Below are 27,203 nucleotides of genomic sequence, written 5' to 3'. Positions count from 1 at the left end.
GAGTTCTGGGCTGTCGCTTGGCAACTCGCAGCTTCAGCTCCCTCCATAAGTTTTCAATGGGATTAAGGTCTGGTGACTGGCTAGGCCACTCCATGACCCTAATGTGCTTCTTCCTGAGCCACTCCTTTGTTGCCTTGGCTGTATGTTTTGGGTCATTGTCGTGCTGGAAGACCCAGCCACGACCCATTTTTAAGGCTCTGGCGGAGGGAAGGAGGTTGTCACTCAGAATTGTACGGTACATGGCCCCATCCATTCTCCCATTGATGCGGTGAAGTAGTCCTGTGCCCTTAGCAGAGAAACACCCCCAAAACATAACATTTCCACCTCCATGCTTGACAGTGGGGACGGTGTTCTTTGGGTCATAGGCAGCATTTCTCTTCCTCCAAACACGGCGAGTTGAGTTCATGCCAAAGAGCTCAATTTTTGTCTCATCTGACCACAGCACCTTCTCCCAATCACTCTCGGCATCATCCAGGTGTTCACTGGCAAACTTCAGACGGGCCGTCACATGTGCCTTCCGGAGCAGGGGGACCTTGCGGGCACTGCAGGATTGCAATCCGTTATGTCGTAATGTGTTACCAATGGTTTTTGTGGTGACAGTGGTCCCAGCTGCCTTGAGATCATTGACAAGTTCCCCCCTTGTAGTTGTAGGCTGATTTCTAACCTTCCTCATGATCAAGGATACCCCACGAGGTGAGATTTTGCGTGGAGCCCCAGATCTTTGTCGATTGACAGTCATTTTGTACTTCTTCCATTTTCTTACTATGGCACCAACAGTTGTCTCCTTCTCGCCCAGCGTCTTACTGATGGTTTTGTAGCCCATTCCAGCCTTGTGCAGGTGTATGATCTTGTCCCTGACATCCTTAGACAGCTCCTTGCTCTTGGCCATTTTGTAGAGGTTAGAGTCTGACTGATTCACTGAGTCTGTGGACAGGTGTCTTTCATACAGGTGACCATTGCCGACAGCTGTCTGTCATGCAGGTAACGAGTTGATTTGGAGCATCTACCTGGTCTGTAGGGGCCCAGATCTCTTACTGGTTGGTGGGGGATCAAATACTTATTTCCCTCTGCAGAATGCAAATAAATTCATATACTTTCCACAATGTGATTTTCCGGATTTAATTTGTGATGTGCTATCTCTCACTGTTACCAATAACCTACCCTTCAATTATGGGCTGCTCATGTCTTTGTCAGTGGGCAAACTTACAAAATCAGCAAGGGATCAAATACTTATTTCCCCCACTGTACCTCATCCCCTTCTCCCATTTCCCTTCCCCTATACCCCCATCCCTTTTCAGTGCCTCTCATCCTGTCTTCAGTCTCAACCCTTTCCTCACATCATCCCCTTTTATTGCCCCTCATCTCTTATCCCTCATTTTGCATCCTCACTCATTATCCCAACCCATCAGTATACCCCCCACATATCTAAAACTGCCAGGTATTCACTAGCCCCTCAAATTCCCACTCCATCTCTCTGATCCATAATTCCCTGCTCTATTCCTCTTCCTCTCCCCTCCATCCACACCTCCTAACCCCATTCATCTTGTGCTCTGTTTCCCTCTACCATACCCCCCAGTCCCATCCATCTCCTGCTTCTCCCCCCCACCCTAGCCTCATCCAACTCCTGCTTCCTTCCCCCCACCACTCAGTATAGTCCAGTGTTCCCCTCCCCCTCTCCTCCCCCCTCTCAGTGTGATCCGGTGTCGCTCTCCTGTCCTCTCCTCTCCCCTGCCCCTCTTATTGACTTATAAGTGCAGTCACTCTGCAGCTCATCAGTACCTCTCCATCTTATCTCTCCTTACACTCCTCCCCGGGAACTCCGTTGATTGGGTAAATCTCTTCTATCTGTACCCTTGCTCCACTGCCAACTCAAGACTCCGTGCCTTTGATCTTGTTGCACTGTACACCTGGAATAGACTTCCTGAGTCAGTACGTCAAGCTCTATCTCTGGCCGTCTTCAAATCTAGACTAAAAGCCCACCTTTTTGAAGCTGCTTTTAACTCCTAACCCTTATTCACACGTTCAGTCAGTACCCATGTCTATTGTGTCATTCCCACCTTAAGTAATTCCCTTATCCTTTATTTGTCCTGTTTGTCTGTCTTGATTAGATTGTAAGCTTGTTCAGCAGGGACTGTCTCTTACATGTTCAAATGTATAGCACTGTGTACATCTAGTAGCGCTGTAGAAATGAAAAATAATATTTTTAATTGTTTGAACGAATTGTTTAGAGCAGGCTTCTCCAAGTTCGGTCCTCAAGAGCTGGAAACAGGCCAAGTTTTCAGGATATCCATAATGAATACGCATGAGAGATATTTGCATATCCACTATATCCATTGTATGTAGATCCCTCTAATGTATATAGGAATATCCTGAAAATCTGGTCTGCTTGCAGTCCTTGAGGACTGAATTTGGACCAACCTGGTTTAGAGGCATTAGCTATAGCTGTTTTTAATTGCAGGACTTCATATGCTCTTTAACATCCAGTTTCATGAAAGTTTGTCTTGTTGGTACTGAAGAGATGTAATGCTTGCCAAAAAAAAAAACAGATTATGGAAGGGAAAGGAGATATGTTTGTTTAAAAAGAAACCCAAGCAATAAATATTTTTTAACAATGGAAAATCTCTTATTTTGCCAGGCTACTAAAAAAAAACAAGAAGTTTTGCAAGGCCTCCAAAAATACAGTTTTATCAAAGGGAAAGGAGAACTATATGGAGGGTTGGATAGCAACTCCTCTTATTAACAGAAGTCTGTTCTCAAATCTGATTTTTGTACTTTATCAAAGGGGACTTTTTTATTTAGCCAAGTTTATTTTTTATTTTTTTTTAATCAGATAACTTCCATATCATCAAGCTGATCAATCCATAGACTGGTGGGTTGTGTCCATCTACCAGCAGGTGGAGATAGAGAGCAAACTTTTGCCTCCCTATATGTGGTCATGTGCTGCCGGAAACTCCCCAGTATGTTCTCTATCTCAGCAGGTGGTGGTCACACACAGCAGCAGCTCTGGCTAGGCCTCCAAGCCTAATTTTTAGGTTTTGTTGAGTGCCTGGGGTTGAGGGCTCTTTTGAGCAAGTGCAAACCTGGTGGTGCCAGGTCCCTCCTTTTCTCCCCCCTCCCGCTGGCTCCGTTAAAAAAAAAAAAAAAAAAAAAAAAATTTTGAACGTCCTTAAAGGCGTTTATTTCGACGTTTATTTAAGCGTCTATTGCAGCTACTCACTGGGACACCAGGTCGTTACAACTCGGAGCGGACAGCAGGTAATTTTTACCTTTTTATAGCGGGCAGGGGGTTCCCCGATTCTTCTCCTCGTGGCATATGGCGTCGGAGGGCGAGGGCGCAAAGGGTCGCTCCCCGGGTCGCTTGAGCGCTTCTAGAGGGGATGCGGGGGTCTTAAAGCCTGATTCGCCCTTGTTGGGTGACAGTTTCGTGACCGATGAATGTCCCGGTTCTTCCTCCGGCGTGGCGGTTTTTCCCGCCATAAACGCCCATCCCCCGCTCCTCGCCTCCGCCATCTTGGCCGGCCACGCGGCTCGGACGGCTTCTTCTTGGGCCGCCCTTGAGGTTGGAGACATTAATGCCATGAACGCCCTTAATTTGGGCGACGGCACAGAAGCGGCTAAAGTTAAGAGCCGTTCTTCCCGCGCGGCTCCTTCGCGGAGTTTCGCGCCGGACGCCATTTTGGATGCGCAGCATGTCTCTCCCCCGCTATTGCGAGCGCCGGTTGAGGGTGCGTCTAGGGCTGTTGCCCAGGCTGCGGAAGTGCACAGTCTGGGGGGTTTCTCCCCCGAGTTTGTTTTGCTGCTGCATCAGGCCTTCCTCATGCACAACGCTGCCCCTGCTCCCTCGTCTGGTAAAGAGGTTGAGGTTCCCAGAGGTAAACGCCCTCGGGTTGATTCCCAGGCCTTGGAGGAATTTGTCTCCTCCGATGTAGATGAGGGCAGCGTGTCTGAGGTCTCCCAACGGTCCTTTGCGGATTCCTTGGAGGAGACGGATCCCCGCTCGGATGGAGCGGATGACCCCTCTGCAGCGCGGCTTTTTAGCCCAGAGGATTTGCCCAACCTGTTGTTACAGGCCATGGACACTTTGAAGATTTCCTCTCCGGAGGACGTCTCTCCCTCAGCCCCTGTTGGCTCTGCCATTATGCTGGGGACGAAGCGCCCGCCTAGAACCTTCCACGTGCATGATGCCATGCACACCTTAATTTCGGCTCAATGGGATGTCCCAGAAGCGAGTCTTAAAGTGGCTAGGGCTATGTCCCGCCTCTATCCTTTGGCTGTGAGTGAACGTGAGGCCTATCTGTGGCCTACCGTGGATTCTTTAATCACTGCGGTGACTAAGAAAACGGCGTTGCCGGTGGAAGGTGGCACGGCCCTAAAGGACGCCCAAGACAGAAGATTGGAGGCGGCCTTAAGGTCGTCCTTTGAGGCGGCTGCTTTAAGTTTGCAGGCCTCAGTTTGCGGCTCCTATGTGGCCAGGGCGTGCCTGACTATGGTGCAGCGGGCTTCCCCCTCGGATCATTCCTTGAGGGCTGATTGGCCGGCCCTGGAATCGGGCTTAGCCTATTTGGCAGACTTGCTGTATGATGTCTTGAGGGCCTCAGCGAAAGGCATGGCTCAGACAATCTCTGCGCGGCGGTGGCTTTGGCTGAAACATTGGTCTGCTGACCACGCCTCTAAATCCCGCCTGGCTAGGTTGCCTTTTAAAGGCAAGCTGCTCTTTGGGGTCGAGCTGGACAAAATCGTGACCGATCTCGGCACGTCTAAGGGCAAGAAATTACCAGAGGTCAGGGCTCGGGCTAGTACTCGTCCCGGTACCTCCAGAGGACGGTTGCAGGAAGCCCGTCGGTACCGCCCTGGGCAAGTCGGGTTCCTCTGCCCCCTCTTCCTTCAAGAGGAATTTCTCCCCCAAGCAGCATTCCTTTCGCAGAGACCGCCGTCCCGGAGGTGCTCCCTCCGGTCCTCCCCCAGGGTCTCGTACCCAATGACGGGGTCTTGGTCCACGCCCCAGTGCAGATTGGAGGACGGCTGTCCTCGTTTCTGGGCGAGTGGACCACAATAACTTCAGACGCGTGGGTGCTGGAAGTCATCAGAGACGGCTACAAACTAGAGTTCTGCCGACCCTTAAAAGACGGGTTTGTACTCTCTCCCTGCAAGTCTCCGGTCAAAGCTGTGGCAGTGCAGCAGACCTTGGACAATCTGATCCGCCTGGGCGCGGTCGTTCCGGTGCCAGAAAGTCAGCTTGGCAAGGGACGTTACTCCATTTACTTTGTGGTACCAAAGAAAGGAGGTTCTGTCCGGCCTATCCTCGACCTCAAAGGGGTCAATCGGGCCTTGAAAGTGCGGCACTTTCGCATGGAGACTCTCCGCTCTGTTATAGCGGCAGTGAAGGCAGGAGAGTTCCTGGCATCCTTGGACATCAAGGAAGCGTACCTGCATATTCCCATCTGGCCTCCTCATCAACGCTTTCTGCGTTTTGCAGTCCTGGGACGACACTTCCAGTTCAGAGCCCTCCCTTTCGGGTTGGCTACTGCTCCGCGGACCTTTTCCAAAGTAATGGTGGTCATCGTGGCCTTCCTACGAAAGGAAGGGGTACAAGTCCATCCTTATCTGGACGACTGGTTGATCCGAGCCCCCTCTTATGCAGAGTGCGGCAAAGCTGTGGACCGGGTAGTTGCTCTTTTGAGCTCCCTGGGATGGATCATCAACTGGGAGAAGAGCCAGCTGCGCCCGACTCAGTCCCTGGAGTACCTGGGAGTTCGATTCGACACCCAAGTGGGCAGAGTGTTCCTGCCAGACAATCGGATTGTCAAACTTCAGGCTCAGGTGGACCAGTTCCTAGTAGCCTCTCCCCTTCGGGCTTGGGACTATGTGCAGCTGTTGGGCTCTATGACGGCCACGATGGAAGTTGTGCCCTGGGCCAGGGCTCATATGAGACCACTTCAACACTCTTTGCTGCAGCGCTGGACTCCGATGTCGGAGGATTATGCTGTGCGCCTTCCCTTGGACCCAGCAGTGCGCAAGGCGCTGAGCTGGTGGATGCAGACAGACAAGTTGTCTGCGGGAATGCCTCTGGTGACCCCAGAGTGGATTGTCGTCACGACGGACGCCTCGTTGTCGGGCTGGGGAGCCCACTGCTTGGGAAGGACAGCGCAGGGGCTCTGGTCTCCTGCAGAGGCAAAGTGGTCTATCAACCTCCTGGAACTCAGAGCCATTCGGTTGGCGCTTTTGGAGTTCATCCCGGTACTGGTGTTGAAGCCTGTACGGGTCCTGTCGGACAATGCCACGGCTGTGGCCTATGTCAACCGCCAGGGAGGTACCAAGAGCGCCCCTCTAGCCAAGGAGGCTATGAATCTTTGCCAGTGGGCGGAAGCGAACCTGGAGCAGCTTTCAGCGGCCCACATTGCCGGAGTCATGAATGTCAAGGCGGACTTTCTCAGTCGCCATACCTTGGAGCCCGGAGAGTGGCAGCTATCTGCTCAGGCGTTCTTGGACATCACGAAGCGCTGGGGCCAGCCGAGCCTAGATCTGATGGCGTCATCGGCCAATTGCCAAGTGCCGCGCTTTTTCAGCAGAGGACGGGACCCTCGATCCCTGGGAGTAGATGCTGTTCTCCAACAGTGGCCGACACAAGAGCTTCTCTATGTGTTCCCGCCCTGGCCCATGTTGGGCAGGGTGCTAGACCGGGTGGCAAAGCATCCCGGCAGGGTAATCCTGGTGGGTCCGGATTGGCCCAGGCGTCCCTGGTATGCGGACTTGATCAGGCTCTCAGTCGACGATCCTCTGCGGCTGCCAGTGGAGCAGGGCCTGTTACATCAGGGTCCCGTGGTGATGGAGGATCCCTCCCCCTTTGGTCTTACGGCCTGGCTATTGAGCGGCAGCGTCTGAGGAAGAAGGGCTTCTCAGACAAGGTCATCGCCACTATGCTGAGAGCGAGGAAGCGCTCTACTTCTACTGCTTACGCCAGGGTTTGGCGTATCTTTGCAGCGTGGTGTGAAGCAGGCTCACTTTCTCCCTTCACTGCTCCAATTGCTTCAGTGTTGGCGTTCCTGCAAGAAGGTCTGGAGAAAGGCCTGTCGCTCAGTTCCCTTAAAGTCCAGGTAGCGGCTCTGGCTTGCTTCAGGGGCCGCCTGAAGGGTGCTTCCCTGGCTTCGCAGCCAGATGTGGTGCGCTTTCTCAAGGGAGTTAATCACCTGCGCCCTCCTCTGCACTCAGTGGTGCCTGCGTGGAATCTCAACCTGGTACTAAGAGCATTGCAGAAGCCGCCTTTTGAACCCTTGTCGAGGGCATCTCTGAAAGACCTGACGTTGAAAGCAGTCTTTTTGGTGGCTATCACTTCAGCCAGAAGAGTTTCCGAGCTCCAGGCGCTCTCATGTCGAGAGCCTTTTCTGCAGTTCACTGAGGCAGGAGTGACTATTCGCACAGTGCCTTCCTTCCTGCCCAAGATTGTTTCTCGCTTCCATGTGAATCAGCAGCTCTGTCTCCCTTCCTTTCGTAGGGAGGACTACCCAGAGGAGTACTCTGCTCTTAAATATCTGGATGTGAGACGAGTCATCATCAGATACTTGGAAGTGACCAATGATTTCCGGAAATCGGATCATCTGTTTGTCCTGTTTGCAGGTCCTCGTAAGGGTCTGCAGGCTGCTAAGCCTACAGTGGCAAGATGGGTCAAGGAAGCCATTGCAGCGGCTTATGTGGCCGCGGGGAAGGTGCCGCCTATCCAGCTGAAGGCTCACTCCACGAGAGCTCAGGCGGCCTCGATGGCAGAGGCCGGATCCGTCTCCTTGGAAGAGATATGCAAGGCGGCAACTTGGGCTTCGGCTCATACATTCTCCAAGCATTACCGTTTGACTGTGGCTGCACGGGCGGAGGCCCGGTTTGGAGCTTCAGTGTTGAGGTCAGGGATTTCAATGTCCCGCCCTGGGTGAGTACTGCTTCGGTACATCCCACCAGTCTATGGATTGATCAGCTTGATGATATGGAAGGTAAAATTATGTATAATCATACCTGATAATTTTCTTTCCATTAATCATAGCTGATCAATCCATAGCCCCTCCCAGATATCTGTACTGTTTTTATTCTGGTTGCATTTCAGGTTCAAGTTTAGTCTTCAGTTACTTCAGAAAGACTTCGTGTTCAAGTTTTTTCACTTGGATTCTTCAAGAATTCAGACGAGTTTGTGTTACAGTGAGCTGCTGCATTCCTCTCCCCTCCGTTTTACGGGGCTGGATTGAGACTTAAAATTCTGCCGGCACTTCCTCCCGCTTCGTGCGGCTGTAGGGCAGCTTTGTACCCCTCCCGCTTCGGCGGTGTTAGGGTCAGTCAGCTCCTCCCGCGGTTGCGGTTGCAGGATAAGCCAGATCCCCCCGCATCGGCGGGTGTGGTGTCCCTCCCCCGCTCCGCGGGGATGAGCTGGATGGATTCCCCTCCCCCACTTGTGTGGGGATGAGCTGGGTTAATTCCCCTCCCCCGTTTCGGCGGTGGTGAGTTGGGCAGAGTGTCCCTTTGTGGGTGTAATTCTCTAAGTGCTGAGTCCTGCGGATGGAGCTTTGATATCGACATACTGAGGAGTTTCCGGCAGCACATGACCACATATAGGGAGGCAAAAGTTTGCTCTCTATCTCCACCTGCTGGTAGATGGACACAACCCACCAGTCTATGGATTGATCAGCTATGATTAATGGAAAGAAAATTATCAGGTATGATTATACATAATTTTACCTTCCTTTGTTTAAATATATGTAGCCTGAGCTGCTGCAGACAGTTCCTTTTTTGCAGAATCTGAGATCACTTCTTTCTTTCTGCAAGGTGATATCCACTTTCATGTTCCTAACCAGAGGTCCAAAGGGAGAACCTCTTTCCCCTGCAGCTACTCAGCTGAAATGCTGAGGAGGAGCCCAGCTCTCTGTTCAAGTATGATCCACTAATGTGGCCCTGTGTTAAGTTTGCCTACCTAGCAAGATTTTCTCGCATGCCTCTTTCATGAAAAGTCAGAGGAACTGATCCCAGTCCTTCACCTGTTGCAACTAACTCCCCCCTCTTTTCCTTTTATTTTAGGTTACTTTGAACATAGGGCCAGACCAAGATCTTGCCATTCTGCGTGAAGTACACCAGGGTAACATAAAGACACGAAAAATACAAGGGGAGCTGAAAAAACTGAAGGCAAAAATCTATGGTTTGGAGAATGACCTTCGGATTGGCTGACATGATTCTTCAAAGACAATATGTCCACAAATGTATTCATTACTGCTTCTAGTGATTATAGAGACAGACATATCTTGTGAAAGGGGAAACGTTTCAATTAATTAGCTGTGGAATACTGAGGAATGGTTTGCAGTAATGGACAGCAAGAGGCAAAGATAAGATCACAGTAGTGAGAAAGTAATAATGTTCAACAGTGTCAAAATGTTTTTTAATTTTTTTTTATATAATGCTCTTAATTCCTCTTTTTCTTCCTGAAAGATCTTGGCCATTCACAGATTGAGTCCTTTACCAGTATTGTTTCAGCCAGTCTTGGCTACAAAGAAACAATGCATTAAAGTTAAAATTTAGCTATTCTTACAACAGAGATGAACAAAGTATAAAGCTATAAAGAAGGCAGTCCAAGCTCATCCGCTGGAAGATTTCAGAGGCTAGCTCCTTTAGTACATCATTTGTGCCTAAGTTGTACACGAGTATTAATCTTCCACAAGGTCTATGTGCATCCACTAGTGATTTTCTACCAGGCCACTGATTTTGAAACTTTTTAAATTTGTTTCCTTTTCCCCATTGCAGCTGAAATGAAAAGTAGAGACTCTTTCTGGCCCTGACTTGGTACTGTTTTTAATTATTACTGTGCATTATTCCTGCAGTTTGCCTCAGACACTAAAGACATAAACTCACCTTGGTGTTGTCTTCTTAAGTTTCTGGACCAGCATAAAATATTTTTGATAACTGCTGATAGAAGCCTGTTTTTCAAGATGGTGTTAAAGCTTTGTCCAGTCTTTTGTCTTCAATTATTATATATGTACACACTTCCAGCTTCAGGATGAGTTATCAAGTTCTGTAAGGTCAAAGTTTGTGCTGTGTAAAAGGCTTATTTCCTTTAAGAATGTGAGGTTTCTGTCAACCTACATGTGCACAACAATGATACACAATTTAACCCACTTTTTCAAGTAAACTGGTGATTATTTTAAATCAATAGTACTAGTAAAGATTATTCATTTGATTGGCAGTTAAAAGATACACATTTTCATTCATTTTTTAAATCTCATGTCTGTGGACTTTTTCAGTATTTCTTTTTAGCTCCTGTCTTCACAGCAGATCTGCTTACTGGAAACCGTACAGGTGTCACACTGATATGTGAAAGTGTGAGTATAGCTTGAACAAGATTCAAGAAAGATGTAAAAGAAGGCCCAGAAACACCTGAAGAATGACACAATAAATGAAAAGACAGAGAAGCTTGATTTGTGGAATATAGCTAAGACTGCTGATTCAAACTTGCGTACACATTTCAACAATGTTTGATTACTGCAGGCAGTTTGTTTCAAAGATCTCATTATACTGACCTGGCTTAGACAAAAAGCATGAAAACTACTATGTACTCCACAAACAAAAACAAAGAATAGTAAAGTTATCTAAGCAATTGCAGTTACTATTTTGGTTCTAACAAGAACTAGTATTTGTGTGACTTGATTGGCCTTGATTAAAAAATGACATTTTTCATTTGTGTTTGTTAGACATTTACTTTAAAAGAAACCAGAATGCTGCAAGGGAGGGGAAAATGTATAACCTGTGCTAAATTTTAGTATAATTTAAGCTGCTTTATTCAGTTTATTTGTTTTATTGATTTTAAAATCACTGCTCAAGGAGTGGCCTCAGAGGATGGCAGAGGGTCCTATTGGTATTGCAATAAAGCTATTCAAATCAAACAGATTGGATAGCAGGATGCATTTCAACAATTAAAATTGAAAATGCAAATAAATAAGATATCAATTGTCCAACCCTGGTAAATGTAAAAATTAGGTCTTTATATTTTAATAGATTTCATAAAGTTGTCCCCTCAACCCAAGTACTAGTTGAGCCTAGTACCACTTGTTACAGCAACTCCCGATGGCAGGAAAAGTAGATTCAAAGAAAAAGTATTTTTTTCTCCTGTCAACAGAATGTGCTGTTTTTGCATATATGTTGGAGAATTATTTCATCAGTGGAAGTGTAAATCAGTGGGTGTTAATCCTTGTAGAATATTTATTTATTTATTTAATTTATTAATTATGAGATTTATACTGTGCATTTTCCCCAAGAAAGCTCATGTTCAGTGTGTCTTACATAACAATTTAAGAAGAAGCATTACAAGACAATATTAATACAAGAATACAACTATTAAAAAATCTTTTCATTTTAGCTGAACACATATCTACAGAAGTGGGCTTTAAGTAAACTTCTAAACGACATATAATCGACTGAGTGTCTGATATACTTGGGTAATATAATTTGTGGCAAGCAGTTTGCTTGTGAGAGTAGAGGTATTTGCACTGTTTGCTGTAGTGTACCTCAAGGATTGATGTTGGGGCCAATTCTATTCAATATATTTGTGAGCAACATTGCTGAAGGGTTAGAAAATTTGCCTTTTTGCAGATGATGTGAAGGTTTGGAACAAAGTGGACATCCTAGAGGGAGTTGACAATGAGAAATGATCTAAAAAAAATTAGAGAAGTGATCTAATATTTGGCAGTTAAAATTTATTATATGCTACATAGAAACCGTTCTGCTCATGCAAGTCCCGTCCTTTTTTTTGTATTTTTTTCAATGCTGTGAACAACAATGTAAACACACTATGTTTAGTGGTGATAGAAGTGCTCAGTCAATCACTCTGGCTAGTCAACTGGAATGGTAATATGTTTCACGAGCATCACTGTAATTCAGCCCTCCCTACCTCCTCTATTAAACTTGATGTTAAAATGAATGTTAGTTTCAGTCGATGGGTACTTAGCTGCGGGCTGGTGCTTTTATAACTGCTCCGTTACTCCGTCGATAGCCAGAAGCTGTAGTGCGTGTAGAAACGTGAAGTTAAAAACTCGAACTATTTTTCATCAATGATAGATCCATCATCTATTCTCACTCCAATTCTCAACACCCATGGTGTTTCGCCTATACTGGCATCCTCAGGAGAATCGAGATTCAGCTGGACTTCCCTCCCGATATAATATTTCCATCTGTAAACAACATAAAAGTCCACTGTAATCCGCATGGCGCTGGGCACCTCTCCAACCATACAATGCATTATAGGTGCTAAATTTACTTGTTCAATAAATCATCATTCTTCGGCAACAAACCCTGATGATGGCATACCTCCAGATGGAACATCTTCCGCTTCCAAAGTCCGACCAATGTGACCGCGCCGGCATTACTGCGCTGTTTAAAAACTCAACTGACATAATGACGTGGGCACTCAGCTGTTCGGTTTACGGCAACCGAATTCAATGGGGATATCGTCATACCATTGAAAGCGAGGCTAACAGCTGTTATTCATGTAACCACTCGATTTCGCGATTTAAACCCTGTGGGGCCACCGTATCCCACTGAAATATTGTTCTCTGTTCATAGTGTTTCAATCTCCTAGCTATATTACCACCGTGTATAGCTTTCATCTGCTTAAGCACAACGAATTTAAGATCAGATAGATTATGGGATGTGCTCGTCCAATGATCAACGAGAGGAGCCTCCCTCTTCTGGGTTCTTAGATTGCTAATATGTTTGGCAATTCATTGCTTGACTTTCCTTATGGTGTATCCAATGTACCATTTACCACACTGGCATATAATCCCATAGATTACTTGGGCTGATTCACAGTTGGTGGTTGACAGCAGATGGAAAGGTTTACCGGTCTGTGGGTTAATATAAGTAGTCTGCCATGCATATTTACAATATACACAATGCTGGCATGGCATATGCCCCCCTGCACCCTCAACTTTGTTGATATTGGATTTAGATTTCAATATTTCCCCTAGATTTCTGGATCTAGTGGTGGCAAAAAGCAGTAGATCTATAAATTGAACTAAAGACAGCATCGGCTAGTGCTTCCATATAATCTGTTGCACGTCAGCTGTTCGATTTGAATAAAGTAAGACGCAGATAATCCTCTCCAGTTTTTTGGTCAACAAAAGTTCTTTAGGGGTCAATAGCCATTGCTGATGAGTGTTCAGTGCTTTCTTTTGAGACGACTTAATGATCTTGGGGGGATACCCCCTCATTCTAAACCGTTCATACATATGTCTTGCTTCACCTTTGAAGTTTTCAGTGGTGCCACACAATTTCCTCGCCCACAAGAACTGGCCTATAGGAATACCTGTTTTTACAGATCTCAGGTGAAAGCTGTTGAAATGTAAAATCGTGTTCATGGCCTTGGGCTTTCTGAATAAATTGGTGTCAAATTTCCCTTCTGTAAAAGATATATTGCTGCCCCCCACACGAGCTTCAAAAGTTATATTGGGGTCACAATTGTTAATGTATTTGAAAAATTCCCTTAATAAAATGCTATCACCAGCCCATACTAGGAAGATATCATTAATGAATCTCTTCCACATCCTGATGTAAGGTGAGAATCTGCAATGCTGTACAAATAATTTTTCAAAGTTAGCAATGTATAAACACGCGACCGTAGGCGCAACAGTCGCACCCATGGCTATCCCATGCGTCTGGATATAATTCACCCCTTCAAACTGGAATGCATTTCTCTTGAGCAAATGTCAGCCATGTTATTCAGCAGATTTATTTTCTCATTAGATAAATCCAACCGTTGTAGATGATCCAACAGCAAATTTAATGCTTCCATATGAGGAATTTTCGTATACAGAGCTACGACATCCATAGAGATCAGCATGATGGTTTCATCTTTCAAATCCACCTCCTGCAGCATGCAAATTAAGTGCGCTGAATCGCGCACATACGATGGAATAATGTCCACAAGCGGCTGCAGATGATAATCCAAATATTGGGATAGTGGCTTATTAAGTGAGCGTTTACTAGATACGATGGGACGTCTCGGGGGATTTTGCAGTGTCTTGTGGATCTTAGGAATGAAGTATATTTGAGGTATAGACGGGTACTTGTTATATAGATATCTGAACTCCTTTATGGTAATAGTTCCTCTATTACTGGCTGCTAGCAACAGCTGATATTGCTCTTCCTGGTGGATGTTAGTCGGGTCATGGTCATGTTTACTATAAAATTGAGTATCATTAAGTTGTCTGTGGGCTTCTGATCTATATTGGGCAACATCTTGAACCACTACTCCCCCACCTTTGTCCGCTTTGCAAATCACTAGCGAATCATCTTGGCTTAATTCTTGAAGAGACTCTCGCTGCTCTTTACTCAAATTAAACTGGGCAAACTGTTTCCTTTTCTCCATCATCGACACATCGTGTAGCACCAACCGAGCGAATGATTCAATGAGGGCATCCGGCGGCCCCGGAGGTAACCATGTGGATAGTAGTCTATGCTGAGTCATAAAAGATTCATATTGCTCGATCTCAGTCTGAACACCCGCCACATCAGAAGAAGCTTGCTTGTCAAAATACGATCTCAGCTTTAGCTTTCTAAAGAATTTTTCAAGTCCACATCTCATTTCAAAAGCATCATAATAGGAGGTGGGCACGAACGATAATCCCATCTCCAATACCTGCATCTGTGCTGCATTCAGATGTTTAGATGACAAGTTGTACACTATTCCTTGTAGTTTCGTGTTGGCCGTTGGTTCCTGGTGGACCTGGGTATCAGGGCCGTGCCAACACGGTAAGCAGGGTAAGCACCGCAGGGGGGGTGCCTGCCTTCAAGGGCGCCGCTGCGGTTCTGCACCGTCATACCGCTTGGGGGTTTAAATGTTTAATTTACCTCGGTCACAGCATTCGCATAATTTCAAAACCCTGCCTGTCTTTAGCTTTCCCTCTCTTCGTGAGTTCGTTCCCTCAGAGTCCCGCCCTCGAGGAAATGATGTCAGAAGGCGGGACTGAGGCCGAACAGACTCACGAAGAGAGGGAAAGCTAGAGACATATTCCAAACACTATAATGGATGAATGGGGGGGGGGGGGGGGAGAGGGATAGCAAATGGTGGATTGAAGGGGCAGAGAGAAAGGGCAGACAGTGGATGGAAGGGATAGAAAGGGCAGACAGTGAATGGAAGGGGGGGAGAGAGAGGGCAGACGGGCATGGAAGGGGCAGGGGAGAGAGGAGGGTTGCTGGACATGGATGGAGGGAAGGGAAGACAGGAAGGAGATGCACATGGATGAAGGGGAGAAATTCTGGACATGGATGGAGGGCAGGGAAGACAGAGGAAGGCGATGCAGATGGATGGAGGGGAAGGGAGAGAGAAGAAATCATCGACATGGATGGAGGGGAGGGAAGAGAGAGGAAGGAGATATGAGGGAAAAGGAAGAAAACCTGCACATGGATGGAGAAAATAGGTAGAAGCTGAATCCACTGGACAGTCAAGTCTGCAGAGGACCCAGCTTATACTTACGGATGTAAGGCAAGAAATGAAGAAGAAAGGAGGAAAGTAAAAAGAAATAAATGGAAAGGAAGACCTGGAAATGGAGTTAAGAGGACAGATAGCAGCAGAATCAGGTACTGGGCCAGCATGATCAGAAAAAAAAAGTCATCAGACAACAAAGGTAGAAAAAAAAGCATTTTATTTTCATTATAGTGTTTGGAATATGTCCGCTTCGATAATCAGGTGCTCAACGTTAAAAGTTTATATTTATTTACTTATTTATGGCATTTTATGCTAGGTGGGGGGGGGGGGGGGGGGGCGCCAACTGATAGTCTGCAGGGGGGCACCAGAGACCCTAAGCACGGCCCGACTGGGTATAGTGGAGCTCTGGGTTGCATGTGTTATGTCTGTGCTCCCCTCTGGTGGCCAGAACTGGTGGCTGCTATGGACTATCACCCGTTCCAGACCTTAGCGCAGTCCAGTCCGGATCTTCCAGGCTGCCAGACTTGTCTGTTTTGTTTAACCCTGCACTGCACCCGTAGCTGCCTGATGATTGCTGCAGCTTGAAGCTCAGCTGCTGCTGGGCTTATTAACCATTTGGAACCTCTCTGCCTTTGCATTGCGTCTAAGGCCCTGGTATGTTGGTGCTTTTGCACTTCAGCCTGAGTTTGTTTCCTTGCTCTAGTTCTTGCCTGAAGTCTTGCTTGCTCTAGTTAGTCTATGTTTAGTTTAGGGTATTGCTTGTTTCCCAGTCTTGTGTCTTGTTTGTATGTCTTTGTCTAGTTCTGGGTTTATCTGTGTTTGTTCCCTGCTTCAGTGGCTGCTTGCAGCTTTCAGTTCAGTCTTCTGTCTAGCTGTGTTTGTTCCCTGTTTCAGTGGCTGCTCATAGCTTTCAGTCCTGTCCTTTACCCTATCCTTTCCGTGCCTTGCTGTCCCTGTGCTGCCTAGCTGTTATCCAGTCCTGCCCTGTCCAGTAGTCCCGCTGGCCACCTGAAGCCTGGAGCTCAACTCTTGGTGAAAAGTGGCCAGGTGCAGGTGAAGCCTAACTGTTTGTCCGAGATCTGCCCTGTCCCTAGTGTGGGGTGGTTTTGCCTGCCACTGCCGCTCCTCGGCAGTGGCCCAAGGGCTCACAAACCCAGTTCCAGCTTTGAAAACGTGACAGTGTGTGATGTTTCGCCACAAGTGTCTAAAAAAAGATCCCTATTTTGTGGGTCTTCTGTTGGGGGAGCGGGTATCTGATCCCGTCTAACAGTGTACAGTCCACTTCTTATGGTCATCCCCAGACGAGTCGCTGGAGGTGTTGGAAAAACCTACCTTCCTCATTCTTCGATACCTACGAGATCTTTTACGGGTATCCATCCAGGGGTATACATATCCTTTGGTGTAATCAAACACTATAATGAAAATAAAATGATTGTTTTCTACCTTGGTTGTCTGGTAACTTTGTTTTTCTGATCATGCTGGCCCAGTACCTGATTCTGCTGCTATCTGTCCTCTTAACTCCATCTCCAGGACTTCCTTTCCATTTATTTCTTTTTACTTTCCTCCTTTCTTCTTCATTTCTTGCCTTACATCCGTAAGTAAAAGCTGTGTGCGTCTGGTAGTGCTATATGAATGCTATTAGTAGTAGTGTTAAATAATTCTTATTTCCATTGGGTTGGAAAAAATAAAAGGCAGTGCAATAATAAATCTGTACATGTAAATATAAAGGATTTTATGAAATACATTCAATCAATAAATATATACATAATCATTAGTGCATTAAAAGCAATATAAATTAAAGCAGTATAAACACTGCCATAAACTATCAATAGTACAACAATAATCAACCTCCCTACCCAAGAATATCTACCATAAAAAAAATCTCATCTCACCCATCACAGATCTACAGTACTAAAACCACAGCAATGGTGTAATAATCTACTATAATAGCTCTAGCAAACATTAATCAAATACACTTGCTCTGAGAATCGTGAGAGGGATGACCAGCAGGAAAGCAAAGAGGTGATAGTACCCTTGTATAAGTCTCTGGTGAGGCCTCATTTAGAATACTGCACACAATGCTGGAGACTGCACCTACGGAAAGATATAAACAGAATGCAGTTGGTCCAGAGGGCGGCTACCAAATTGGTAAGTAAAAAATATAGTGATAGGCTCTTGAACCTCAACATGTATACACTGGAAGAGAGGCAGGAGAGAGGAGATATGATAGAAATGTTTAAATACCTCAGTGGCATTAATGTACGGAAGGTGAGCCTTTTTCAAATGAAGAAAAACTCTGGAATGAGAGGGCATAGGATGAAGTTAAGAGGAAATAGGCTTAGGAGGAATCTAAGGAAATACTCTTTCATGGAAAGGGTGGTGGATGCATGGAATGGCCTCCGGGAGGAGGTCGTGGAGATGAAGACTGTCAGAATTTAAGAACGCGTGGGACAGGCAAGTGGGATCCCTTAGGAAAAGGAGGAGTTAGTGGGTACTGATGAAGAGCAGAATGGATGAGCCATTTAGCTCTTATTTGCCTTCATGTTTCTGTGTTTCTAACCTGGAAAGCTAATATCCCCATTTTATCCAATAGAAGCACTTTGTGCCCCCCCTCCCCAGTCTCATTGTCTCCAAAGGGTGAGTTGCTTTGATTTGTCCTGCTAGTGGTGACTCTCTGTTTTAATGCCTCGATGGATGTCATCACAAAGAAGATGGAGTCACCAGCAGAGTCCAGGACCAGAGAAGCCTCAGGCAGTGATATAGGACATCACCGTTGTAGGTGACCTCATGGCTTGAACCTCTTCCTGCAGCTCTTTACAAATGAGGAAAGTGTGGCTCTTTTCTTAGGAAATCCAGATTTCAGTTTCTTTGGTGGAAGAGTTTCTACCTCTCTCTCTTTTTTTTTAATCTTATTAATGAATCAACCATCTACTGTAAAAATAATATGGTCCATTCTTGTCTGACTGATGTGTTTATTTTCATTTATTTCTCAACTGGCAAGTTTTCATGGGCAGTTATTAAATATACCACTACTCAACATTTCTAAAGCGCTACCAGACTTACGCAGCGCTATACAGTCAAACATGAAGAGAGAGACAGTTCCTTCTCAAAAGAGCTTACAAACTAAAGGACAACAACAGAGACAATCAAATTAGGACAGCATAGCACATCTGATTACACAATAGTTCATAGGGACAGACTAATAGATCTAAACAGCTAAAGACAATTAAGGTATGCAAATGCATAATACATACAGATTGGCAGTGGTATTGAATAGAGGAGGAATGGTAAGGTTAAGTGCCAAAAGCAGTTTCGAAAAGATGGGCTTTGAGCAAGGATTTGAAGATGGGTAGGGATGGAGCCTGACGTATCAGTTCAGGAAGTCTATTCCAGGCAAAGAGTGAAGCGAGGAAGAAAGAGCGGAGTTTGGAGTTAGCGGAGGTGGAGAAGGGAGCAGAAAGGAGGGATTTGTCCAGTGAGCGGAGGTTCCGGGTAGGAATATAGGGGAAGATGAGGGTGGAGAGGTAAGGAGGGGAATATAACAGTGCGTGATCAGTGAGTGCTCACTGAAGTGATTTAATGTGCACTAATCTATGACTAATCTATGCTGCTTTTAACTCCTAACCATTATTCACTTGTTCAGAACCCTTATCATCCTCACTTTAATATTCCCTAATCTCTTGTTTGTCCGTCCTAATTAGATTGTAAGCTCTGTCGAGCAGGGACTGTCTCTTCATGTTCAAGTGTACAGTGCTGCGTATGTCTAGTAGCGCTATAGAAATGATAAGTAGTAGTAGTAGACTCAATGGTGTCCTTTTATTAAAGTGTGCTAAAGGATTTACTGCTCAGTAAATGCTGAGCAGCCTATTGTATATCTATGGGCTGCATGGCACTTAACACACACTAGTAATATAATTGCCAAGCTAATTGATTTTGACACATACCATGCCCACTTCTGGGTTTTCAGCCAATCAGAATTGAGGATCCACCGAAGCTATGCCCACTGTCCACACCCACTCCCCAGGCCCTGCACCTTGCCTTTTTATATAATCCTTCCACCTTTAGCATGGTCCCACCCCTTTTGGAGGCATCATGGGAGTGTTGCCAGATGGGCGGTTTTCCGCGACTGGCTGCGGGAAATTGGGCGGTATTTTGGCGGCCAAGGTGTGGGTTTGGGCGCTTTTCCCGTGGCACCGCCAGCGCGGGGTTTATTGGTCCAACAGACGTCTCCGAGTCCGACTCCAATTGGAAGCCCCAGCATTCCCCTCCCCTCTTCAGCCTGTAGCCCGCCTCCGCGGAGGCGGGCTGCAGGCTTCTCTTAAATGCCTGCAGTGGCCTCACCCCGCCCCCGTCCCCGCCGGACAGAGAAGACGACGAGCAGCAGCCACACAGCCAACGTCGGAGCAGGAAAACGGGGGGGGGGGGGTGCAGGTCATTGACGGCTTAAACACGAATTGGAAGGTAGAACATGGGATCAGAGAGGTTGAGAATGGGGGACAGGTGTCCGACAGCGGACAGGGAGGAGAGAAGGAGATGTACGGGACGAAGGAGAGGTGGTAGACTGCAGGAGAGGAAGGGTCTCTGGTCCCGTATGAAGAGGAGTGCTCTTGAGGGAAGTCGAATGCGTGTGACTTGCTGTTTTATTCTTTTTGTAAACCATATAAAGAACGTGGGTTGGGATGCCAAACAAGATTTGATATGATCTAGTTCTCATTGAATAACAGGAAATTGCTTTAATTGTATGAAGCTACTGAGATAGCCTGGGTTGATAGTTTTAAATTAGGAACACAAAAGCATGAGCCTCATTTTTTTAGAGGGAGGGAAGAGGAGTAATTTGATTTTTTTTCATAATCTCCTGACTGAACACCAGGCTCACAGGATTCTTTCACAAGTTGTGAGCTAGAAAAAACTCCTTTTCTGTTTCTATGTCACGCTGTTTAACATATGTATTACATGTGACAATTGTCCATTTCTCCTGTTGTGCAGTAGTTTCATTGTACCATCAGAGCTTTTCTTTAAAAAGCATTGTTTATGTGCATTGAAGTGTGTCTCTTAAGTGGTTTATTTGTGCTGAATGTTTTTCTTTCTTTCTTTCACTTGGGTTATGGTTCTGTTTATTTAGGCATTCCTATGGCACTGTGCAACTTTTAGATTGTAAGCTCCTTTGAGCAGGGACTGTCCTTCTTTGTTAGATTGTACAGCGCTGCGTAACCCTGGTAGCACTTTAGAAATGTTAAATAGTAGTAGTGGTAGTACTTACAGGTACCATGAGTCTCTGCCCTGTAGAGCCTGAAACAGCATGATTTCTGGTCCTCAGTCTATTATTCTAACCATTAGGTAGTCCTCCTCGCACCTTTACATATTAGCATGAAACAAAATATTTATATTTATTTTGACTTATTTATTTTAATTGTTACATTTGTATCCCACATTTGCCCACCTATTTGTAGGCTCAATGTGGCTTACATAGTTCCTTCTGGGGTAGCGTTTGCAGACTGGTGTAAACAAATACAGAGTGATGTTGTGGTAGGGTAAAGTTCATGTGGTACAGCCACATTAAGGGATCATGTCACGGGAGAGTTGTGTTATGTCCATACAGGTACTTTAAGTTTCTTGTGTTGCATAGTTTGGGTATTTATGTTGGATCGGCCGGGTATCATGGGTATGCCTTTTTAAACAGGTTGGTTTTCAGTGTTTTCCGGAAGTTTAGGTGGTCATTCATACTTTTCAAGGCTTTTGGTAATGCGTTCAACAGTTGTGTGCCCATGTAGGAAAAACTGGATGCGTAGGTTGTTTTGTATTTGAGGCCTTTGCAACTTGGGTAGTGCAGATTTAGGTACGTCCGTGATGATTTGGCTGGTTATAGGGGGGACACCCTAGACTAGCATGTGAATTTTCTTGTTTTCTCCTGGTAAAAGTGACACTAATGCTGCTGGTTTGATTATGATGCTGATGTTGATTATATTCGTATTGTGGTGATAATGCTGCTGGATATATATGTTGTTTGATGCTAATTATGATGCTGCTGCTTCAGATTATGATTAGGGTGATTACAGTATCTCAACCTGCATCAGGAGCAAAGAGGGAGAGCAGAGGTGCATAATATTGGGCAGGGGGAGACAGAGGGGGAAATGCACATGTATAGAAGGGCAAGGGGCTCTACTTCTGTTTTTTTTCAGGTGCTCTGTTCCTCCCTCAGTCGGCATCCTGTTCCTGTTGCCTCAGCATTTCCTGTCAGGATCTTGATACTTAAGCTAAGTGCTTGCTTAAATTAATTTTAAAATCTACTCAAATAGAAATGTAATTTGAAAAAAAAAAAATATATATATATATATATATATATATTCTCGAGTTCCTAATTAATATTCATAATTTCATTAATATTCATAATTTTTCATGAATATTCACGATTTTTCATGAATATTAACTTTGGGCTACTTTTGGGCTAATTTTGGCCACAAATTGGGCAGGAATTTTTTTTGCCATCTGGCAACACATTCTGCCCAGATTACGCCTCCTTTTCAAGATGGCAGCAAATTGCAGATGCCCTATGGCACTTACCTGTTTCACACTACTTGCCGAGGAACATGTGCAGTTTATTTTTCCTGTGTGACGGATAGCTGGGCACTGCATCTCTCTATGTACACAAGCTGTGGGCTTTTCTAGATTTTTTCACGTTCCCAGCATGTCTTGCATGTTTTTAAAACCTTTTTAAAATTGGGCAAAACATTGTTAATTTGCTGATAGGTTTGTATGGTGTCTGCAAAACTCTGCTTTACATCCTTTTGATTTGTGCTGTCCATACCAACAGGAGTTCCTGAATCAGCTGCACTTCACAGACCATACAGCATTGGGGAATGTGGGGAGAAGGGAGAGGGTAGAGGGAAGGGGTGTGAGAAATTACTGAGAAACACAGACAAATGCTTGGTTAAGCAAAAGCTTTTTTAGACAGGCTTGTCCTTTCGCTCCTGAGCTATACCGCGCTGTGAGTTTCTCAAACGGCTAGGGGGCTTAAGCATTTTAAGTAGGTCATATAAACTTTTGCTGGCACAAGTATGGCTGTTCTGCTTTCTCTCAGAGGAGCAAAACTCTGTGTCGTCGTATTTCCTACTTCACTTCATCTGTGGACAGAGTGGAGCTGCTGCTGTGGATCATTATGGTAACTGGTGTTTGACAGCGGTTGGCTTGCTCCAAACATGTCTTGAATGAGCTATAAGAGGGTAGAAGGAGGGGGCTGTGATTCAAAGTTTTAATTTTGAAACAATCCTAGTGCTTCTTGCATTCTTTTAAAACCCTTTTAAAAATCCAAAAAGAGAGAAAGTAGTATGAACCCTGTCTGTGCTGTAATGAGGGGTTTTCAGACTTAAAGTGTAAAATATATATTTTTTGTTTCAGGAAAAAGGAGGGAGAAATGGACAAAACTCTGCTTTCTTACATCTTTTTTTCTTTGTGGTTTGCATATGGACAGGAGTTTCCAAACCATCTGCCCTTCATAGATCATACGTAGGAGAGGAGGAGGGAGGTGAGAGAAAAGCAACCAATGCACACGTTCGGGCTGGCACAGGATTGGAAGTTTGCTACCAAGCTTTGAAACATGAGATGCAGCATCTCTGTCCGTGTGAAGCCTGAAACATCCTTTTGTTCCTAAGAGAAAGCAAATAGCTGATCATACACAGAAAAGAGAAAAAACATTAGTGCCCTGTGATAGAAAAAAATAAATTAAAATGATTTAAGGGTTGGAAAAAATACCATGATTTGTATTTTGCAGTTTATTCCACACTGCCTTCTTTTTATTCACAAGGAGTGAGGAGGCCAGGAGGGGTGAGGGAAGGGTGAGTGGCATATGCTTCTGATAGAGAGGTGATCACTGAGAAACAGTCAATTTGGTTAAACAAAAAGCTTTTTAAAGACAGGTATGTCCTTTCGCTCTTGAGAGACAATGTGCCATGTTCTCACAGCATTGCTTAAAAAAGCCTTTTAAGACAGTCATACCAACTTTTTGCTGGCACAAGTACAGCCATTATGCTTTCTCTTACAAGGAGAGACCGTCCTTTTGTTCCTGAGAGTAAGCAGACAGCTGATCACACACAGAAGAAAATAAAATATATCACTAGTGTGTTTGAAAAAATACATTAAAAAAAACAGTTTAAGTGTTGGGGAAAAATAAACTGAGCATGCTCCTTCCAGGCTGCAGGGGATAGTGTCTGATGAATGCTGTGTCACTTCCCATTGCATGACCCATCCAAGATGTTGGCGAAAGTGCCATGAGTCATCCACTAGTTGCCACTATCTCGAAGAAAAGACATGGCCTGGGTGGAGTTATGATACCACTTCCCAAGTTGTCCACCAAAAGGGGTGGGGTTTAGGGTGGGGCTATGCAAAAGATGCAATGATATGTAAAAAATGGGGCTTGGGGTGGGGCTATGCAAAAGAGTAGGGCTTGGGCAGGGCTATGATGTCACATCCAGTGACATCATTGAAAGGGTGGGGCAGGGAGTGGTGTGGATTGGTCGGCTCCTCAATTCTGATTGGCTGATAAGCTGGTAGTCGGTGCAGCACCTGTTAAAATTAATTAGTTAGTAAAAGGACCCCAATGTGCATTAAATTGATTTGGTATGTATTAAAACATTATTACCAACAAAACTCTGAAAAAAATGAAGACTAGCCATATGCTTTTTTTTGCCTCAGCACATCCCTTTGAGCTTGTTTTAGGAGTAGAGCTCAGTTTAAACTGATTCTCTAATCCCATTGTACTATTCACATCAGGGGCCAATATTTTAAAGGATTTTCCATGAATAAAGCCTATTGTACGTATAAAAAAAAGGCCTCTCATAAAGTTCTGTTGCTGTATAAGTGCATAAAAAGTATATGTACAAAATGATCATGCATACCCTACCAACCCTACTTAAATGCCTGTACCCTGCAACACAACAAAACCAAAGCTCGTAATGGACATATAATAACTCTTCCTCTTTACGATTCCCTAATGTGTCTGTACACATGAACATTATTCTACCACATTACTGTATTTGTTCACACCGGAATTGGCAAATGCCTTTACGGTACTATGTAAGCCACATTGAGCCTGCAAATAGGTGGGAAAATGTGGGATACAAATGTAACAAATAAATAAAAATAAAAAAATACTTTTATGAGCACAGTTGTAGTGGCAGGTATAAATTTGTCTATGTGCATTTGAGCATGATTGGGGCTGGTTCTGGGTGCCTATTTATTTAAAGGCACATAGGTGCCTATGTTGTCTTTATAAAACAAGCTGAAAATAGCACCCATAGTTATCCTCATAGGCAATATAGAATGAAGTGAATCATGGTCCAACCAACGTTTTGCTCCACACAGCATTAGTAACTAGCCCCCCTGTTTACAAAGCCGTGCAGCACTGTCAACACAGAATGGGCTTTGATGGCATTACTGCATCAGCTGCTGCTAGCATGGCTTTGTAAACAGAGGCCTAGGAAACTTGGGGTGGGGGAGCAGGTTAATTTGTTAGGCCTTTCCAACTGAAAGGTGTTCTGCTGTGATGTTGCCCAGGGGATCCTATTATAAAATTATTTCTCCTATGAATCTTCTCATTGCAACATAACAAGTACAAACCCACAGCCATAAACACCCCAGAACATACCCTCCCCACCTCAGACAGCCTAAAAATACTCGGCATCACAATCGACCACAACCTTACCCTGGAGACCCAAGTAAACTCCGTAATAAAGAAAATGTTCCATTCAATGTGGAAACTTAAACGAATAAAACCTTTCTTCCCGAGGGAAACTTTTTGAAACCTAATACAATCAATGGTCCTAAGCCACGCAGCCTACTGTAACAGAATCTATGCGGGATGTAAAGAACTCGCAATAAAACTCCAGATCGCCCAAAACATAGCTGCTAGGCTGATATTTGGCAAAACACGCTTCGAAAGTGCCAAACCCCTCCGTGAAAAACTACACTGGCTCCCAATCAAAGAATGGATCATCTTCAAAGTCTGTACCTTGGTCCACAAAATCATCTACGGCGTAGTCCCAGGATACATGACAGACCTCATAGATCTACCAACCAGGAACAGAATCAGATCATCAAGATCTTACCTAAACCTACACTACCCAAACTGCAAAGGACTCAAATACAAAACAACCCATGCATCCAGCTTCTCCTACATAAGCGCACAACTATGGAATGGACTCCCAAAAGCCGTGAAAACAATCCATGACCATATAAATTTCAGGAAATCACTAAAAACCACCCTCTTCAAAAAGGCTTACTCCACCGATCCAACGTAAAGTCCTACACCCAGCAACACAACATAACCAGTGGTCGTACTGGACAATATACAATCTTCATTCCCTTCGATCCCCATGATGCCTGATACACAACCACTTCATTCAACCTTTTATCTGTTATCAACCGATTGGCGCATGCCATTACGGTACAATGTAAGCCACATTGCGCCTGCAAATAGGTGGGGAAAATGGGTACAAATGCAATAAATAAAATGAATAACTGCAGCATTATAAAAAGTGCAGGATGGCCAGATATCCTAAAGATACACAAAATTACATCAGTGTGGTTTGGTGCTGGGTAATAGTGATACAGTAGTTTGGAAAGTTTTTGTTAATTTTAAACGTGTAAACGCACCCTCACAATTATTGTTCAAATATGCTTTATCCTGGTATTTCTTTGTTGTGATATTTCTAGGTAGAATATTTAAGATTCGACATTTTTGTGTAGCAACTTAATTCAAACAATGAAATTGATGATTACATGCACCACTATACTTGAGTCATTTCAATTTTAATATATGATGATTCCTAACCGGTGTGTAATGTGGTCATCCAATGTAATTTTGGTCTCCTTATTAATTTGTAAAAGAAGCTCAAGACTACACGTTTTAATGAGTGCAGTGGAAATAAAGCCAGAACTGAAAGGGCGGGTCCTTAAAAAAAAATGAAACCAGCAGCCAAACCTGCTCTCTGTGTCCTGCAGAGCAAGAGGAAGGGCGGAGGACTGTGAATACTGTGCTCTGACTGTTCTGAACCGAAAGTCAAAAAGCAGAGTGACAAAGGGGGCCCTGGAGATTAGATTAAAAAAAAAAAAAAAAAAGTAAGGGAGAGGCAGGGGAACAAAATGAGTCCCTTTAATCTCCTTCCCCATCATCATCACACAGGGCAGATCATTCAGTGCTACGGTTATTATACATCCCTTTCATTCTGAATCCTCTCTGCTTAGTATTGTGCCCCACGAGTCGGGAGAAGCTAACTTTCGGGAACGCCGTAGGAAGAAAATAAATATGAAATTCTGCCCCCAAAACACCTAGAAGAAAAGTGCACGAGTGCAGACTCAGAGACAGGAGAGCGCTGGAGGGCGTCAGCCGCAAGTTGGGAGTTGCCCTGCGAGGTCCCCTCCTAGGGTGGTGGGAGCGACAGAATTCTTGTGCGGCGGAGGAAGAGCGCCACCCAGGGGAGGAGTGTGCAAGTCCGACTGGGAGGGGAGGGGACGGGGAGGCGCTGGCTGGCAGGTTCGGCAGAGCAGCAGGTGAGCGAGCCGAGCGCAAAGGAAGCAGCAGGAGTGTCGCTCGGCCAGGAGCACACGATGCGCAGCAGCACCCTGTCGGCGAGGAGCAGCGGGGGGCCGGACTCGCGGAGCCGGCAGCCCTGAAGCCGCCACGGAGTCGGGGGCAGCGGGCGGGCGGCAAGTGGAGCCGCCCGCTGCCCATCAGGGCGCTGAAGAGGCGGTTCCGGGTGCTGGTGGT

The 27,203-nt window shown here is 45.3% G+C and overlaps 1 protein-coding gene across 1 annotated transcript in view; it reads left to right on the top strand.

The window, feature by feature from the left end:
• The window catches only part of CCDC77 (coiled-coil domain containing 77), a 197,219-nt gene extending 188,012 nt beyond the window's left edge, over positions 1-9,207 (top strand). Inside the window, 1 exon segment of the mRNA XM_030214278.1 lies at positions 9,052-9,207. Coding sequence (XP_030070138.1) covers positions 9,052-9,198 — 147 coding nt within the window. The 3' untranslated portion in view covers positions 9,199-9,207.
• Positions 9,208-27,203: the final 17,996 nt, after the last annotated feature.

The sequence above is a fragment of the Microcaecilia unicolor genome, chromosome 9, assembly GCF_901765095.1.
Source record: "Microcaecilia unicolor chromosome 9, aMicUni1.1, whole genome shotgun sequence".
Taxonomy (NCBI): domain Eukaryota; kingdom Metazoa; phylum Chordata; class Amphibia; order Gymnophiona; family Siphonopidae; genus Microcaecilia; species Microcaecilia unicolor.
Note: the sequence above shows the minus strand (reverse complement) of the source record. Positions and strands in the feature narration are given on the sequence as shown.